The following is an 18931-nucleotide window of genomic DNA, read 5'->3' as shown; positions in this document are numbered from 1 at the left end:
CATCTTAAATCTACTTAGCCAACATAAAACAGAAGGCTGAGATTAACAATATAGTTCTGACAAACACCAAAAATCCCAAGAGAGATGGAAGAGGAGGAAAAAATATACTACTAATGTGTCAGAAGTTGGCACAAAGAATAAAGGAGCAGTCCAACTGCCCTGCTTAAAACAAAGTAAAAATAGGAAGAAATCAATTTTGAAGACCAAGGGGTATTTCTTGTAGCTCTCTAATGGCTTGGTCATAGACTCTAACTAGCAGAAAACATGGCTGCTCCCTCCAGCATTACAGATGAGCAGAAGAAAAGGGGAAAAAAGTCATCAACTTTCTTGAATGCTGACTTGATTGCTTCTGATGGCAGCATTTAAACCTTTTACGACCGAGGGATCAATTCTGCTCACTAGTGACTGTTCTTCCAAGCATCACTTCTCTGTACAGACAAGATTTTCTGCAAGCCACAAGGAAAAAGAAAAACAAATAATGAACGTATCTTGTAAGAGATGAGGCCTCCGTACGAATGAGGATGTCTGTACTGGGTAAAAGAAAGCAGCTTATGGCTTCACAGCATTTTAAGACGGCAGAAGCCAGTACTATCACCACATGCAGCTATGTGCTTCTGCAATCACTCCTTCCTTGTATGAAATTCTCCCCTTGGCTGGGCACAGGCAGCAGGGGGTCCTCACGGTGAAGCTGTTAGGTACACTCCTCCCGGTTAAAAATACCACATGGCCTTTAGCACAATTTGCAGGGCTTAAAATCCTCAGAAATTCACATGATCAGGCAGAATCGGGTATTTTCTATCACTCAACATACTACATTCTGCACAGGACCATAAAGTAGCAAGGAAGTGATTTACTGGTGTGTAGGGAACAGAGCGCTCGGTAACTACCACACCGGGTAAGATTATTAAAAGGGAAAACAGTTGCAACTGCAGACTCTGAATTTGTATTAGCTTGGTCAAATACCTGTCCTTAATGATGGCTAGAGCTCTTAATGTGACTGTAGGACTTAGCAGAGGAAGGCATAGCAACTCCATTAATTCATTTCTGAGATCTCAGCTCTTCCTCTTCGGAGATTTTCATCTATTCAGTGCCGTGACAATCAGCCCATCACGCTGACATCGGTGGGCGAGATCAGTAAGTACTATGCAACACAAAGTTGACAATGATCTTGTAACACTCAATTCTACATCTCCATCAACAGAACTTGGAGAAAACAATTCAGTTTTTTTTTTCTTAATGTTTGTAAAGAAGCAAAGAACTTGCTTGCTTTCCTGAAGTGCTCAGTAAGTCTCAAAGCTATGACCAAGGAGCTGACACATCTGTCTTACATCCAGATCACCCCATTCTGTATTCTAAGAAAGCAAGTAGAATTAGCATCAAAAATGCCTGTAAATACATTTATTTCAGAAAGCGTGCGATAAGAGAAGACGAGCAAAAATGAAAACAAAAAGGCTAGCTACAGATCAGCATTTGAATCAATGCAGCAAAGTCTACACTCCTGCCTCTGGTTATAGTGCCCTGGCACACTTGACATGAACTAACCACCAATGCTGATAAACTGGATGATCCATGGTTGCAAGTTTCAGCTTCCAGAAGACGCCCCTGGCTCCACGGGCAACTTCTTGTCATCATCCCTGCATCTATCTCACAACTGTGAGACACAAGCACACACAAGTGAGCCCGGAAGGATGCGTGGCTGTAGAGGGGAAAGGACAGTAGGGCTGCTCCTTCCACTGCCACCTAAAACTAGCCTGCACTGAATATGTTGAAAATCTGACATGTAAAAACAAGACCCTCACCTGAATGCAGCCTAGATTGACTTTTAACTGTACTAGGTAATAAACACTGCTACACAACAGCTGAAAACCACCACTGCCAACAACAGGAAAAAAAAAAATCAGACAAGGCACCCCTGGAGATAGATTAAAATCATGAATTTGAGCCGTATGCAGAGTTCCAGCAAGAACTACTGCAGTGATTCTCTGCAACAAGAATGCTGCTTACGAGCACTCTGATAAGGTGTTTTCAAATTAAAACATAATCACCCCACACAGATTTTAATCAAAACATAATAACTCAGCTCTCATTCATTTCTCGTTCTTGCAAGATTTAAAACACGAAAAAAAATCTGTCCACAAAGTACCACAAACATTTGGAAAACAAAGGCGTCTCTTGCCTTCTTCATTTCTCACATTCTTGTCTAACTTAATTGCATTTAAACTAATATCTCATTTTCTCCCTCTTTCTTTCAAAATGTAATAGAGTGAACTAATTAACACCTTCAGAACTTGCTACTGAAAAACTAGACTGAAATAAGATTCAATTCACATAGGATACCTGTAACACTTTCCACTTGATTTGTACCACTGAAAATAATTTGGCCAATGGACACAACATCCTCATAAAAGAACGGTGCAGAATCCCAGCTAATGATGACTGGAAAATGGGAATGCATTGAAATAACATATCCTACTAATGAATTCATTATGAAGTTTTAATTACACCTGCCTCCCTTCGATACCATTCACTTCTGCAATTTCAAGAATATTAGGATTCACTGCTGAAAAGGAAAGCAATTAATGAAAATACATCCAATTTAAAAAAGATGTTCTGGATAAAAAGAAAACACTCTAAAGGTCATTTCAGGATATTGTGGAAATTTCACCGAAAACATTCCAATTCCATCTATCATGAGAATTTCAAGTACAAATGAAGAAATCTTATCATGTGTACTGCACAAGAACTTTGCCAGATTTGTCTGATGATCATTCTTATTTCTGTACAACTCATATGACAGTCTCACTGTGGTATCAATTTCAATTCAGAATTTTATTAAAAAGATATCACAGGAACTATTGAACTGAATCACTCTGTTTACTGATTGCTAAGAGAATTATTCTCAGTCCTCTGCAAGGCACAAATTATCCACTTTGGAATTTATCAAAGACATGATAATGATAGCATAATAAAGTAATGGTAAATACTCTTTCCTGGCTCAGTGGCAGACTGAAAATATCTGCCATGGTGAAAATCACCATGATTATCTCTGTAATTTGTACTTGGCACTCTCAAATTTTGAATAGGAAATCTATTAAGTTCTTACGAAACTCTTGCATTTGAATTCACAATATGTACGTAAACTCCAAGTAAACGAAACCATGTTTTAGCTCCAGATTAGTTTATTTATAGATATTAAATTGTAAATTAAAATATATAAACTACTGGCTCACTGCATTCATGCTAAGTAACCTATACTGTTCAGAGTTCCTACACAAAGTCTTCAAAGTTCATCTTCAGTAAATTAGAATGCGAGCAAGTCATCTTGTAACAGGTGTACTCCACAAGTTAGTTACCTAATCCAAGTGCACAAAGGAGTTTGCTTTCCACGCCCTGCCTACAAGTATTTCAGGAGTGCAGGACCCACAGACAACACTTCAATGGTCAGGTCCTCGGGTGACACAAACAGACTTCATCACTCACTGGCACAACGCGATGTGCTGGCCCCGTATCAATACAGCTCCCACGATTACCTCTGTACTGCACCACTGCACACATCCCTGCATCTCCTACTGAAAACACTGCAAAACTTATCACTCACTCATCACTACTTTGAAAGATGGATTGCCTATTGCTAAAAAGACTGTTTAAGATTATGTGTAAATGCACAAAGGGAAATGTATCAGAACTCTACTCGGAATCAAGGTCTATGTCGCATTTGCATTAAATCCCACCCCGGCACACCACTTAATAAGTAACCAGCTCTTCATGCATTGCATGGAAAGGCTGCTGCTCATTAGGTAGTCTGTTTGATCACCCATTTTCAGTGTCATTTGTCACTAACATCATCTATGAGTTTATGTTGAAGCAGTATTTATACCAAAAATGGAGGGGGAAAAGAGCAAAAATAAATGCATTGTTTTCCCACATAAAATGCTGTCAAAGTACAGGTTTTCTGGCAAATCCCAACAGACTGGAGTACTAGCTCTCTAGAATATTTTAATTGAAACAAAAACAAATTTTATTCTGCTAGGAAAATGAAACACTTATGTTTTCATTTTTGAAAAACAAAAAACAACATCCAAATGATTTATTCCCTTCCTTGCTAAGATATCAAACTACCTCCAACATGAACAGATTACATGAATGCATTCCAAAGAATGGTTCCAATTTACTAAAGGAGTTCTCATCTCTTTGCAAAGGCATTCAAGTCTACCCTTCCTTAACTATTACATCAAGTAAGCCAATTCCTTGCCTGTTCGGATTGAATCTATATGAAACTAATTTACAATTTTCTCATGAAGGCATTCTATATGAAAAAAAAAAAACAAAACATTTCCACCTTATTCAACATGCATTACTCTCTTACTCAACCATATACACTAATGTACAAATGACCTACCTTCCTTCCTTCCTTCCTTCCTTCATATTCTCCCTTTCTATTTGCTAGACAACAGGTAACACATTTTAGTCATAATCGTTCTCTGGGAACTGTGAGTCTGAATGTTTCTGCCTGTATTTTTCACAGTAGCCGCTCATCATTCCTCATTGCTTAAAAAACTTCCAACTTTATGTTCCTGGATTGCATCTAGTACAGTTATACAACTTCCTAGGAGATATAGTTTATAAGATTGTTTTCAATGAGTCTGCCTTTTTTTTTCATTTGAAAATGATGGAAATGAAGTTTAAGCAACATTAGTACTCAAGGATCTTATTCTAAACTTGTCTCAATTATCTGAAATAAATTCACTCCCACTTTGTTTTTTTATTTTGGAAAAAAATAGCACTCCATTAGCTTTCAAACATGCAATATTAACACTGAATTTCCAGCTATAAAAATCAATACAATTACTTTAGGAAAAAGATATTAGTATGCATCATTTTGAAGTTTTCTTTCTTCTTATGTACAGAACAATTCCAGTAATCCCCTGAATACAGGGAAAACCATTTACATTGGGTATATAAATGTTGTGTATTGTAAAACATAATCATGTCATAGCCTGTAATTATCACAATAAAGATATCTTTAACAGATTGGACAACTGTGACAACATCCAGAGAAAACACCTAGAAACTGATAAAATTAGTCTTTATAACTTATTTTTTCCTTGATATTAATTTAACTGATAGAGAAATTAGCATGACTAATAAATAGAAGTTTTTCTTGCTTTTATAGTGGCTCTGGTATTTCCTTGCCATTGTATTTTCTCCATATGTTTCTACTTACAGTGCTTACTTCCCTTATATTCAAAAGGTAGCACCTACAGCATCCTACTGCACATACACAATTATTTTCACTTTATTTCAGCTAGTACAAGAGGAAGCATCTTTTCATCTTTCTGAACAGAAACTCAGTGGATATCTGCACCATTACTGATGAAAGGCTACCTATATCCTGAAATGACAGGCCAGTGGTCTTGACATCAAGCAAGACTTTAAGGTCTTAAGGTCTTATTTGGCTCTTTTTTTTTATGAGATCTAAATTCTAGTCAGTCAGAGGAGTTAGGACAGGTTGCTATTAAAACAGAAATTGATCTTCTTTTCCTCTTTAATAGTGTATGCTAATTACTTCTCTTTCCTGTAATTTTAAAATAATAATGTATTTTTGTAAAACAGCGAGGCATATTCAGTACTTGGTATGTTCATCATTGGCATAAAATACATAGTATTTGGAAAGGCAGAACACTGAATAATTCAGTGACAACACCTTTAGAGTCTCATGGATGGTGACAAGCACAGGAAACACATTTCTGCATTTGCAGCAAGGAGACTGCACTTAGTACCACAACCAGCAACTAACACTTGTTTCTCTGTTTCATTTTTATTTGTACTCTTTTGAGGTTGCAATTCCTTTATTATCAAGCTTCTCCTTCTTGTATGTTAGAGACAATTCATTTCCAAGTCTCATCCTAGATTCTTGCCTACAGATATTTCTTCCCTTTTGTTCCCTATTCCAAAATACGGTATCCTGTTTCCATGTTCCTCCTTCCCACTGCTTCACAGATTCTTAACAAAATATTCCCCCTTCCAAATGATTTCTCTCCCCTTAACGCATTTGTCACTCAGGCTGTGATCCTACCACACCTTTGTTGCATCCTTCAAATTTTACCTGCCAGTCCTTACTGTAAAACACCAATTAGGATCCTGTCTGTAGACTGTGGGGACCAGGCTCTCACCCACTTACGGCAAGAGAAGGGAGTGAGGGAGGAATGCAGGGAGGTATGGGGCAAACCAGGAAACAAAGGAACACAGAAGTGGCAAGCGGTTAGTCTTAGCCTACCTGATATCCTTGTAGATTTGTACCCTCAGAAGTCAGAGTTTTGTATGTGTAAGCAAGGCTGAAATAGGCAAGCCAAGGGGTGTAGGCCACTGAGAAACAGAAACTTCTACGGTTACACACACAAGACATGATGTGGCTTTGTACATCTGCCTTGCAGCAGTCCCAATAAAGGGTTCCCTTCCCAGCTGGCACAGAGGAGCAGCACGTCCCTCTGAGTCTGACAAAGGACATCAACCTGTTCTCAGGAGCAGGTGAGGTGAAAGGTGTTGACTTCTGAGGCTTCTCAGTTTTATCTTGCCAGCTACAGGATTTCAGCTTTTTCTCCCCCAACTTTCCACACAGATGGCATTTGAGTCTTCAGTCTTCTTTTGTAGAAACGGCATGGCCCACACCTCTCACTGGTACTGTGCCACATACTACTAATAGATCCAGGAAGCTGATATGGCATCCTCTATACCATTTGAGATTGTTTCTAAAGGTTAGAGAGCAACAGTGAGCTCTGAAGACCACAGCTTTTTAAAAAGTCTCAAATTTCAATATTCAAAGATGCAGCTATGCATCTGTAGTATGTATTGCAACTGAGCCTTCACCTTCATTGATTTCGGAAAACACTAATTTCCTGACCAATTACATTAAAACATCAAACAAACAAACAAAACCAACTAAAACAGGAAAACAAAAACAAAAACAACAACAAAATTCTACTGCAAATCTTTTCTTACCTGCATCCCTCTCATTTTCTGGAACCGAGCTACTGTGTCACTGATGGTGTAGACACGAACGTGGCCCATGTGAAGCTTTCCAGAAGGATATGGGAACATAGAAAGCACATAAAATTTTGGTCTTGATTTCTAGAAAGGAATTTTTAGAAAATTTTAGCCACAAGTTAGCATTTCACTTGAACAAATACACGTGCACATTACAAATTACACAGTACAATGAAGAGAACTGAGGTTCTCCTGGAACTGACTGAACCTTAACAAAATTTCTAGGATCTAATTCTTTGGGCCTGTAAACAGACATTCTTTACCAGACTTACTGCCACCTCATCAATTTTTGCTGATATTTACATGACGCTTGAAAATTACATTCAACTTTTGCTCAATTAAAGATACATTAATTGCAGCTTAAATCAACATTCCCTACCACAGAAGCTGTCACTGGTTACCCTATGCACTCCTAACCTGTCCAATGAACTAAATAAAACAACAGATAAAACAATCCTTTCAGGAGTTTAAATAAGCATTTTGCATTCTATTTACAGTGAACGTGGAGCTCACACGTGGCCACTTTTTTTTTGTCAGCTGAACTGCAGTAACATCCTGAGAAACTAGCTCACTTGTTAGCGAGTTTGTTAGTGAACTAGCACAAACATCCACTGAAGTACAAATATCCACTATGTACACTTGGGTATGAAGTCATCTTACAAGCAGTATCTTACACAGAAAAGAAAGTAAAAATTTCATTTGGTTAGGTCTGAATAAATTGATGAAAGTTACAAAGAGGAAATCAAACTTTGTATCTCCCACAAATTATTCCTAACACATCTTGATTACCATTGAATTCGTCTTTGATATAACTTTGACAAGCTGCTACATTTTTTTTCTTACAGTAAGCGGGGATAAAATAGACTTTCTACTTTGAACCATACTCCATATTTATCAATACTATTTTTCATGTTTGTCTAATACAAGCAAAATATTAAACTGAAGACTTCACTGAGGCACTATAGGCGATTTGCCTCTTAATAAAAGATTGTATTAAATTTACTTCAGTAGTAAGGATAAAACAAAATATACTTTAAAATGCCATTTAGAATTTAGCATGTGTATGATACATATATCTACATATACATGTATTGTCACATACTAAAAAGACAAAGGCTGAAGTTAATGCTCTCCCTTCTAGACGTCTGCATACATACTATTCTCATCTCAGCTTTCTTTGTCAGAACGAGCAAGCCCCTTTTCTCTCTTTGACAGTTTGATAGGTACTGATTTTTTTGTTGCAGAGGGGGCACGTTTTAGGAACAAGGCAAACAAGCAAACAGGCAAACAAAAGAAGGAGCCAAAAAATGTTTTTATAGCTATGTGAGCATAACCGTGAAAGCAAAAATTTGAGTCAGAGACAAAGATCACAGTTGTTTTTAAGATCTTTTATTGCATAGGATTTTTTTTTTCTGTAAGTCACCTGTTATTCCTAACACACTGTAAAACAGAAAATAGTGTTTAAAAATCATCTTCCCTTAGATTTTAATGATCACATTGTCTAGCCTAATAGATTTTGTCATAACCACTGAGAACAGGCTGTTTAGAAAATTACTTACGAAAGCTATGAATGTAAAAGAAGTTTAATACTTCAAATAATTAATTCCTGAATGTGATATAAAAATTGGAAGAGATAACTGATTACTTGAAGACTCGATATATCTACAAGTTCATACTTTGCTGATCACCGTATTTTTCCTTAAGATTTTTTTCCACCTATTGCAGTATTTGATATTAATAATACACTATTACATTACAAAAAATCCCCCTCAAATGTAATATACATCTCATCGATATAAGTTAATGGTATGAAGTATTTTTGAACTAATTTCATTTTGAGGAAACAAAAATATCAAACATTTTTTCCAAATTTCTCCAAATGCTTACATCAGTTTCCGAAATTCTGCAGAACTGGTCCTTTATCCTTGGGAACCACCAATTTTCCACTCTTTTTCTTGTCTCCAACCCATAGCTTCTCTCCCATTTCCCCGTCTCACTGTAAATAGTTCTGATACAAGCAGGAACCAGTCTTCTCTGCCATTTAATTAATCCCAGGAAGCCATTTAGTTGTCTATTCAAACACGTGGAACAGGTGCCAACTCTCTGACAAAATGACTGCATTTTTACTGCTGTAATGTCTGTTCTGAAAGAGATAAAAACACATAGTTCAGTCCACAACTTAAACAGTAATTCAGAGATTATTATGATCATACAGAAATTTGGTAGGTATGAAAAATATTTTAGCTTGATTTAGATTACTTTGCTATTCCATACCATTTGCGTTTTATTCCCATGTGTTTGAATTACACAAGCATTTATTTTTTAGCTGAGAGAACTGTGGCTCTTTCATACAACAAAAATGTTATGATAGATTTCTTTTCTAATAATATAAAATTCTTGCATTTAATCTCCCATAAAGCAGGATCAGTCAACTGAAGATTCAAGAAACTCAGATGACTGAAAAGGAGGGGGCTAACAGGGTGTTAGTAACAATGCAGAAGAGGAAGTTGGATGAAATTATTCTGTAAAACTACTGAATTTGTCATCACTGAAAAGAGATGGGGGAGGATGTCTATAATTAGTAGATTGCAACTACATATTCTAAACTGAATTTTTTGCTAAGGGCTTCCTTGTCAGTATGGTTTCCTGCAAGAACTACATGAGAAACTTATACTACATGAAAAAAGATATGATTTAACAAGACAAGTAAGACTGGTTCTAAAGAGATCCAGTTCTCTTTCAATTAAAAATCCAGTTAAAAGAACTCCTCGTAATGCTTCAGAATGAATATTCTAAAATAAAAATACTCAGTTGGGAGAAAGATCAAATAGCCTGCAAGTCAGTGATTGGTCTCAATAAGGTATTTACTGATCTTACTTACTTCATATTTACTGATTTTATTTACTTCAGTAGGAAATGTGTTATTAAAAAAAACAAACATACCTATTCTGAGATTCTCCCACCATCCTCATCCCAATTTCCTTTTAAAATCTTTCATGTTTAATTGCATCAATATTTCCTACCCTCTGTGGATTTTTTTTCTAACTTTTGGCCTATATACTTCACTATTTTACTGAACCAGCTATTTCAGTCAGATTCATAATTTTTCTTATGAGAAATAAAACCAATAAAATCTTTGTGTAGAGAAGCTTTGTGTAAGAAAAGTTTTATTTATATATTCCCATTTGATAACATCACCAGTAAAAATAATTTTCCACCGAAATTATGTCCCCACTTTAGTTAAATGGAAGTTTTCTCCACCTCCATGATGTGACAGTTATTCACACAGCTCAAAATTAGCAAGAACATTTTAGTACTCGCCTATTTTACTTATTTTTAATATTTCCTTATTTTTTCTTCTTACTTCAATTTTGTAACTGAAAGGAACACTTTCCTTCCTTATGGTTGGCCACTTTCAGCGTTACTGAATCACAGTATGTGTATTTTAAAACATATGCATGTGAATCATTTATTCAAGAGAAACAGAAAGGACCCAGACCAGCCCCCGTCTGCATACAACTCAAGAGGAGCCCGCCTGCCAACACCAAGGCCACCTGGGCAGGTCCAGGTGACCTCCTGTTGTACAAGTGGGGTCAGAGCAGGCAATGCAAGTGGGAAAGGAGCTGCATCCTGGGCCACACAGCCTTAGAGAAAAGCTCATTTAAGCACCCAGAGTACCAGGATGAGACAGAGATCTGCAGTCCCTTTCCTGCTCCCAGACCCCCTCAAACAGAAGATGCAGATGAACTGCAAGTCACACGTTATGCCCTGTAGGTCTGAGGATAACAAAACCCAAATGATATGGTAGTATACGGCTTTGCCTTTCCAGGCGTGCGTACAGGAGTAGGACAAAAATGTTGTCATCATCCCCCAGTTGCGGACATCCCTGCCCAGCAGAAGGAGCAGGCTACGAGCCATGAATGCCAAGCTCCAGAAGTCTGAAAGGAGCACGAGGCTGGAGAGATGGAGGAGGAGGCACGAACAAAGATCAATGCTTTCCTTTAGAAAGATGCAAACAACACAAAGGCAAAGAAAGCTTTACGAAGTTAGGGCACTGATAATTGCTTGGTGCGGGCCACTACATATCCTTCACCCTCCAAGCAAGGCACAGGATCAATTTCCTTTCCTTCCCTGGGACTCAGATTTGAGCTAACAAATAAACATACACCCTCATACTTTTACTTCCTGCAGTTGACTAACAAGAGCCCTGACGGCGTGAACCACTGCTGGAGAAGCCGAAGCGGGTGGCAGCTCTCCCGACGGCTGGGGCGGGCAGGACAGCGGGGGGCAGGAGCCCAGGGGGACCCTGCTCACAGACGGGAGGGACCGGGGGCGGCAGCAGCGGGAGAGGGCGAGAGGCGGCAGGGGCCGGGATGCGATCGGGGTCGGCGGGCGGCCGTCAGTGCCGCTGGGCGGCCGTTAGAGCTATGAGGCGGCGGGAGGCGGAGGACGGTTACCTGCGCGCGCCCTCAGCCGCTGCCTCCGCCACCTCCCGCGCTGGGCGCCGCCATCTTAGCGCGAGGTGGGAGCGGGCGGGCGGCACCGAGCCTGCGCCGCCTCCTGCGCAGGCGCGGCGGGGCTGGTCGCGGTAACGGGGGTGACTACGTTTGAAATGCTCACTCTGAGGAGAAAATAGTAATGAATAAATGAATTTCAGCAGTGACAGACGATTATTAAAGCTATCAACTGTTTTAATTAACGGCTTTAAGTTCAATTTTGCATTTTATAATGACAGCACCCCACCTCCTTCACAGTACGAGCACGAGAGCTGGCCAAGGGTATAGTCCCTGTCACAGAAGGCGGGTGGCCGAGTTGTGGTGAAGCCCGTGCCCCCGCCAGCCCCTCAGCCTTACTACTAGGTGTTTGATGGCGAGGGTGGGGGCACGAAAGAAGCTAAGTCACCCGAGTAACGTGGACCTGCATCCCTCAGGGTCTGAGGGATCTTGTGCCAGGCAACCCCAGGCAGAGCTTGTCACTCTATTGCAGATATTTCAAATGCAAACCAAGGAAATCAATGGTAAAGAAAAAGAATAAATTATCAGGGATTTAATCTCTGTGTAAATTGCATAGGGCTTCATTCATTTTGCTCACCTCAACAGCATATGCAGATAAAGTCACCATACAGTTCGGTGCTAGATTTCAGCACCATATCGCTTTAAATAATTTTATTTCCCTTCTGCATGTTTTTTTTAGAGAAAGATTCAGAAACAAAGCCAATAGGTTGTTTTGTTATTTCTTTTTGACTAATGAGGAGAAAATAGCAGAAGTCAATAATCTAGAGCAGCGTAATTAATTCTACCTCTGGCTGGAAAACAACATCTTACCCAGTGGTCAATACTGTACAGTTCAGAGTTATTTTAATTACCGTGAGTTGCTTGTCATAGCCTCCAAGGAATAAGAAATATTTTTATTTTTATTTTTATTTTTTCTGTGGATTGTGCCCTTTTGCTTCCAGCAACCATTGCTTCTTTTCATTTTTAAACCATTCTTTACCATTGTGTTTCTAGAGGAGTTTAAATCAACACATTCTGTTTATGCAATGTAATGCCTACGGTAAGGTGGAGCTTTTTGTACTCCGGAGATAGAGGCCTCTTACATGACTAAAAATAAACTGAGTATAAGCTTTCCGCTTGGTTTTGTATACCTGTCAAGTATGCTTAAACTATAACCTTTCAGACACAAAAGCGAACCGAGAGCAGCTCTGATACTTATGCTGCTTATAAATCACCACAGTTTCACTAGAACTGTATGCATAAGTTTGGGATGTAGGGAGATGGATGCAGTGTAGTCCCTGACTGAGCCCCTGCACCAGGATAATGAGATCTTGCGAGTAGCTGGGACATGTTTTCATATTGCAGGATGATTTTCCTTACACCTATCTAGATAGGATCCGAGTGGTTTGTATCAGTTTGGTTCCTGAAGCTGGCTCAGATCATTCAGAGATTGACTCCTTGCTTACTTACACAGCATGTGAGGCTTGAGAAGTCCATCCCTGATTCTGGAGCTCTGATTCATGAGGAGCAATTCAAGAGCTCATGTCCCCAGCTGTCTGTCCTGCCCTCCACCAGGGGTTACTGCCTGTTAAACAGAGAGAGATGAGTGAACAGTAAACCCACCCCCTGCCTGGCCCATTAAGATGACCCGTTGTTGATTTTAATTTCCATCCATATGCTGGGCTGTGAACTATGGCAACAAATAGGTCTACTTTGTGATCCCTGCTGGATTCAGCTCAAGCACTTGAAAGGTTCCCACTTGGGACTTGCCACAAAAGAATTGGCTGTCCTCACGTACAAATGAAAACCTTTTTACTTGGTGCATATAGTCCTACTGGGGACAGAACATGATAGAGATCAGGCTGAACAGAGGTAGAAAAATATGAGGAAATTACTTTATCTTGTCTTAAAAACATTTTGAAAGTCCAGTCACTGCCTCAAATTTAGAATTATGATTTATTTAAATACATTCGAATTTCTGGACTTTTAAAGTATCGAACATTAAACATATTGACCTCTATTTCCCAAGGCCCATCATCAAGATTATAGCTGATCGAGTAGTCAGACCTTTGTCATACTTTTTTAATCCTTTCATTTCACTAAAAAATTGCTTTCTCATCCTGACAATCTACTTATAGATTTCATTTGCTTGAAGCTGAGGATAATCTGTTTAGATGAATACTAAATTAATCACAATCTTAAATGCCCCCAAGGAAGTTGTTTGGATGCTGTACACAAATGCAGACCTGCCACAACTAGGGAGGACTTAAGGGTTGGGCCAACGTGGAGCCTCCAGCTCTTCTCTCTTCACCAAATTATGTAGTGGCCCAAAGTGGGCTTGGGTCAAGGTCAGACATACCTTGTGATACACTAAACAGGTGCTGTTGGAGCGGTTTATAAACAGGTTCTCTTAGAACCACAGTATTGGGCCATGTCTTGGCCATCTGTGCCACTTGGCACCCACTGTGTCCAAAAAGTAAACATTTTCTGTTATTCCTTATTTCCTTTTGGGAGGATTTGGTGGTAGGATTCTGATTAGCTGCTAATAAAAGACATTCAGCACAGGTTTCAGTTGTGTATTACTTCAGGACATATAGAAGATGACTTCTGTCAGCAGTAGATACTACTGGGACCTTACTCCAAGAATATATTGACCTTTAATTTGTGTCACTTTCTCACTGATTTGACAGAAGCTTATTCTGCTGTGTGAGGATTCTGATAGAGAGGATGGTAGCCAAGGACTAAATGAAGGTAAACAGGATGCATGAATCTGTAAACAAATTACAACAAAGTGAGGAAAACTGAGATGAGCCAGAAGCAGACACAGAAAGAAAGAAGAGTAAAGCTATTTTGAGTAGCTTTCTCTGTCTGCTGTGCCCTATCTTCATGTTCTGATGGAAGGTTGGCCAAGTTGTGAAAGGAAGATAATTCACTTGATACATGTGCGACAAACACAAAAAGGGGTAGAGAAAAAGACCAGGGGCACTTACGCTCTTTTTAAATGAGAGAGGGTTTAAGATATCACTGAAAATTACAGAAGTCTTAGAGGCTACTATGCCTCTGCTTTGTTCTTCAATTTTTATGTAAATGAGTCGAATAAATGAAGTAGCAGAGTTTATACCAAGTACTTTTCTACATTCAAGAGTATACAGATGTGCCAAAATATCAAACTGTGAAGCCTTCAAATAGTAGACTGTATTGTAATAGATTGAATACAGGAGATTCTCAGACTTTTCTTCAGAGGGAACCCCTCTCTCCTTTTATCCCACCCTCCCCCAGCATGATTTTACTTGTTGATCTGAACTGTTTGCACAGTCTCCTTTCATTATGGGAAATTAGTGATATAATGAAATTTGTGTTGGCCCTTATGCTAAATTTGATAGTAAACTATTTTCCATAAGGCTAATATTCTCCTGTTTTCTTTTTCATTCTGGAATTGCATAGCCTTTGCATTAACTTATTTGTTGGCATTTTTGTTAATCAACACAAAGCCTGCAGATAATTTAGTAGTTAGATAATTCATTAGTTCCTGTATGAGGAATCTGCAGAAGTGTCCCAGTTGTCTGTCACTTAAATAGACACGCTTCCCAGATTTCTGTACAAGTATAATTTTGCCTTTGCTGATAGTTATCAGAATTGATGTTTGTATTTCCTGGCATTGCTCTTTTGCTCCATATCAAAAATATTACTAGTATTTTTCCAGCCTCCTACAGAAAGAGGATTAAAAAGCAGCATTTGGAATACAAAATAATTTTTATTGTCTGCATACTTCAAATCCCATCCTCATTTCATGTAATTAGTTTGCTTTTTTTTTTTTTTCCCCATTAGACTCCTTTAGAGTAGCTTTTGCTTCTGAGTTTCATTTCCCCTTTGTTAATATATACGTGCGTTTAGTGTTTTTGCTTTAAAGCATAAGGTCAGATAACAATTGCAGGTGATTGGATTGCAGGGATGTAAAGAGTCGCACTCGAGAATATAAAAAAGCAAGAAATTAATAGATTAAATTAAAACAAAATGAACAAAACAAAGAAAACAAACAAAACAAAACAACAGAAAAAGACACAACCTCTCAAACCTCTATCCCCCATCTGAGCCCAGATCTCAAAGGGAAAAATTCTGAGTGACTCCATTAAAATAAATAGGATCCTCACTTTTTCCAATAGATTTTATTTAAAGAGCACTCAGATATTGTGGTAATGGAAGAATAAACTCTTGAAACAGATACAAGAGGTAGAGTTACACTTTTGGTACAGAAGGGAATGGATTTAGACAAGGGCAGTCATATTACTAGGTGTGTAGCTTAGTATGTTCATAAACTTATTAAATGATACTGTTGACATCTGCTCTAGCAGTAGACTGGCCTTGATCATGGAGGTTCTTGTTATCTGAAGCATTTAAGTCAACACAGGCTCATCATCTATCAATTTTGCAAGATGAAGAACTTACAGAATGTGTCAAATGGAAAAATGGATTTGTGGATTAGTAAGTAAATGCCCTCCTCCCATCCAGGGAGGAACCTGGACCTGTCTGAGTGCCACTCATTCAGCCACTGAGTGACACAGTAGGATTATGAAAATGTGCAAGATCAAGACTTAGTGAAATCATATTTGCCAGTGTTGTTTTAATAGGGTGATGTTGGCCCCTGAGCAGGGAGCTGGGACATGGATTACGCCCAATAAGTCCTAGGTGAGCCTCATTCCCAGGGGATTTTGTGCAGTACCTATATTGTGGTGGGTGTCTACATTTAACCCCAAATGCACATCCCCAATGTTCAGAGCAGTATCTGTGACAGCTTCTTACTGATTCAGACTAAATTTTGCAAGTAGGTGTGTGCATGTAGGTGGAGAGAAGTTCGCAAAATCAATACACTTGCTGTTTTGCCCTTCATCAACAATCCAGTTTTCAAGCAAAGTAATCCATGCTGCTTTTTCATCTTGACCATCTTCTAATTCACTAGCACAATTTTGTTGTTTTTCAGAGCTCGTTATATGCAGTGGTGAGCAAAATTACACCTTTGCGGCATTCAGAGCTCTGTGTTTCTTACCTTTTATCTGGGAAAAAAAATAAGCTGATTTAAGACCACTAAAGTTTTTAATTTACAGTCATGGGGCTAAGAGCCCTGTCTTGGTGAATTGGTGGACTCTGCTTGTAGTGATTTATTGTCACTAAGTTATCCACAACTCAAATGCATCTGGGAATGTTACCTCTCTTTATTATATATGAGTGTGAATTTTGGAAACTGGGTGAAGAGTAGAGTAGCAAAGGAAGGAGATGGTCGCCTGTCCCACCGGGAAGGTGAGCTGGTTCAGCAAAGGGTTCAATGGTTTCCACAGCCAGCATAAAACCAGGGATTGTCCAGCAAGCAGGACAGGGGAGAGGATGCACTTGGGGAAAATGATGAAACCTGTCCCTTGTGGCGGCAGGGAAACTGTTAGGTTGTCCCAGACCCTCTTTCACAGTAAATGTGTGTATTACAAAAGTTTGTACTACCATGTCAGAAAAGAACGAATAAAGACACATTAAGGAAACTTGTCATGCAGTGATGTTTCTTTCATTAAGGGCCAGATCCTCACGTTTAAAATAGGTGGTGAATGGACATTTTCCATGTGACTATTGAAACTGCTTTTTACGGTGACGGCCAAACTTCATCATAGCAACTATCCAACAGCTAGAATGCACTTAAACTTTCTAATGATATTTGACAGCAGGAAATAATCTGAGTGCTGGGTAAAATCATCCTGCACACCAGGTTTGTCTTTTGAGCTGTTAGCTGGCTCCAGGAAGAATGACTGGAGTAGAACAAGACGAAAATATCTGAAAGTCTTAAAATTAATGAGAAGAAAAAAAAAAGATCTTTATTGTAGGGAGAAGTTAAAATACTAATGTTTTACTATTAAGCTCATTGCAGCTTGGAAATTTTATACACATACATGCATGTGTATATGTTGTCTGCATATATAAACATATAACGAACATATGCACACACATATATATGTACTTTATATGTATATTGATATAAATATGCTCCACATGGAAGTAAATGTGATTCACTTCTTTTCTTTTTCTTCTATATTTCTACATACAATATAATTACCAAAGGAGAAAGAATGATTAAATTATTCTTTCTAGTTAAACAGAAAACAAGATGAAAGGAGCCTGGGTTTACCAGAGGAACATGGTGTCAGAATAACCTGATAGCTTTCCTTAAATGAGATAATGGATTTTCCAAAATAGAATATGTGGTAAATTTCATTTGGACCTTAGTAAAGCACTCGATACACTCCTAAATGGGAAAATATTAATGAAGCAAAAGAAGATTGAGATTAACAGAGAACATGCATGAAAGGTGGGAAAGAACTGATTGATGGAAAAGTGCGGAGGAAAAGGAAGAGAAGAGCCAAGAAGCAAGTTACCGCAAGAGTTCCCCAAGGGTCAGTTTTAGGACCAGTGCTGGTAATGTTTCCATTAACTACGTTGGCATATGAAGTAGGTGTGCTATTGAAATGAGAAGATGCTAATACAGAAGAAAACTATCATATATTAAAGCCTTTTAAACTTTGACAGGTACATAAATGGGAAAAAATGTTTGATTAGAACAGTATGTAAGGGCATGCATTTCAGGGTTAATGAGGAATTTCTTCTCTAAGTGAGAAGAGAGATGACTCAGGCAGAGAGAATTCTGGGTGTCACAGGTGATCACAGGATGACTCTGCATTGACCATGGGATGAAGCTGTCAAATAGGTGTGCGTGCTCATAGCATACTTCAGACAAGGTATTTCCAGCAGAACGAAAAAGTTTCATTGTAGAAAGCATGGATGAATGCACTTGTGCAGCACAGCATACAAGTCCTGTCACCTTTCTGTAAGAAATATGAGTTCATCTGCAACAAATGCAGAGAGGTACTACAAAGCGTGTCATATGAGAGGTGACATAAAGAGCTGCTTAGACAAACAAACAAAAAAAATCAAAGGCTATGGTAGGATACTGATTTCTTTCTAAGACTGTGTTGGTTGGGTTAATACCAGGAACAGAGAAGAGCTATTTAAGGAAAATAATAATAATAATAATAAGGAAAAAAAAAAAGTAGACATATTACAGTTAGACTGGAAAGCAACACGAGGTTCTCACTATTGCTTCAGAGAGGTCATGTAACAACTTTCCCCTAGAGAGGAAACCTCCCTCTTCCAACAACTCTGGGAACTTTTAGGACAAAATTCAACCAGTTAAGAGGAAAGATGGTGTGACATGATCTCTGTGGAAAGCCAGGATCTGGTAGCGTCGGTGGCCCCTTGAAGTACTGTAATTAGTCACTCAAGTCCTTATTTCCTGAAGAAAATCTGAATTACCTTCTGAAGTAACATTTAAGATGGGAGCATAGCTCTTTAGACACTAG

General features: G+C 38.7%; 1 protein-coding gene across 3 annotated transcripts in view; it reads right to left on the bottom strand.

Moving 5' to 3' along the window:
* The window catches only part of LARS2 (leucyl-tRNA synthetase 2, mitochondrial), a 101589-nt gene extending 89354 nt beyond the window's left edge, over positions 1 to 12235 (bottom strand). Inside the window, exons 1-3 of one of the 3 annotated variants that reach the window (XM_083824993.1) lie at positions 11502 to 12235; positions 8932 to 9187; positions 7000 to 7128 (exon numbers count right to left, since the gene is read on the bottom strand). In XM_083824993.1, the coding sequence (XP_083681119.1) occupies positions 7000 to 7128; positions 8932 to 9165 (363 nt within the window). In that variant the 5' untranslated portion in view covers positions 9166 to 9187; positions 11502 to 12235. Of the gene's footprint in view, positions 1 to 6999; positions 7129 to 8931; positions 9188 to 11220 lie in introns of all 3 variants that reach the window. The other 2 variants (XM_083824994.1, XM_083824995.1) reach the window with 2 other exon arrangements.
* Positions 12236 to 18931: the final 6696 nt, after the last annotated feature.

Source organism: Anser anser (assembly GCF_964211835.1).
Source record: "Anser anser genome assembly, chromosome: 2".
In the NCBI taxonomy this organism is placed as follows: Eukaryota; Metazoa; Chordata; class Aves; order Anseriformes; family Anatidae; genus Anser; species Anser anser.
This window is presented reverse-complemented; position numbering and strand designations above follow the sequence as displayed.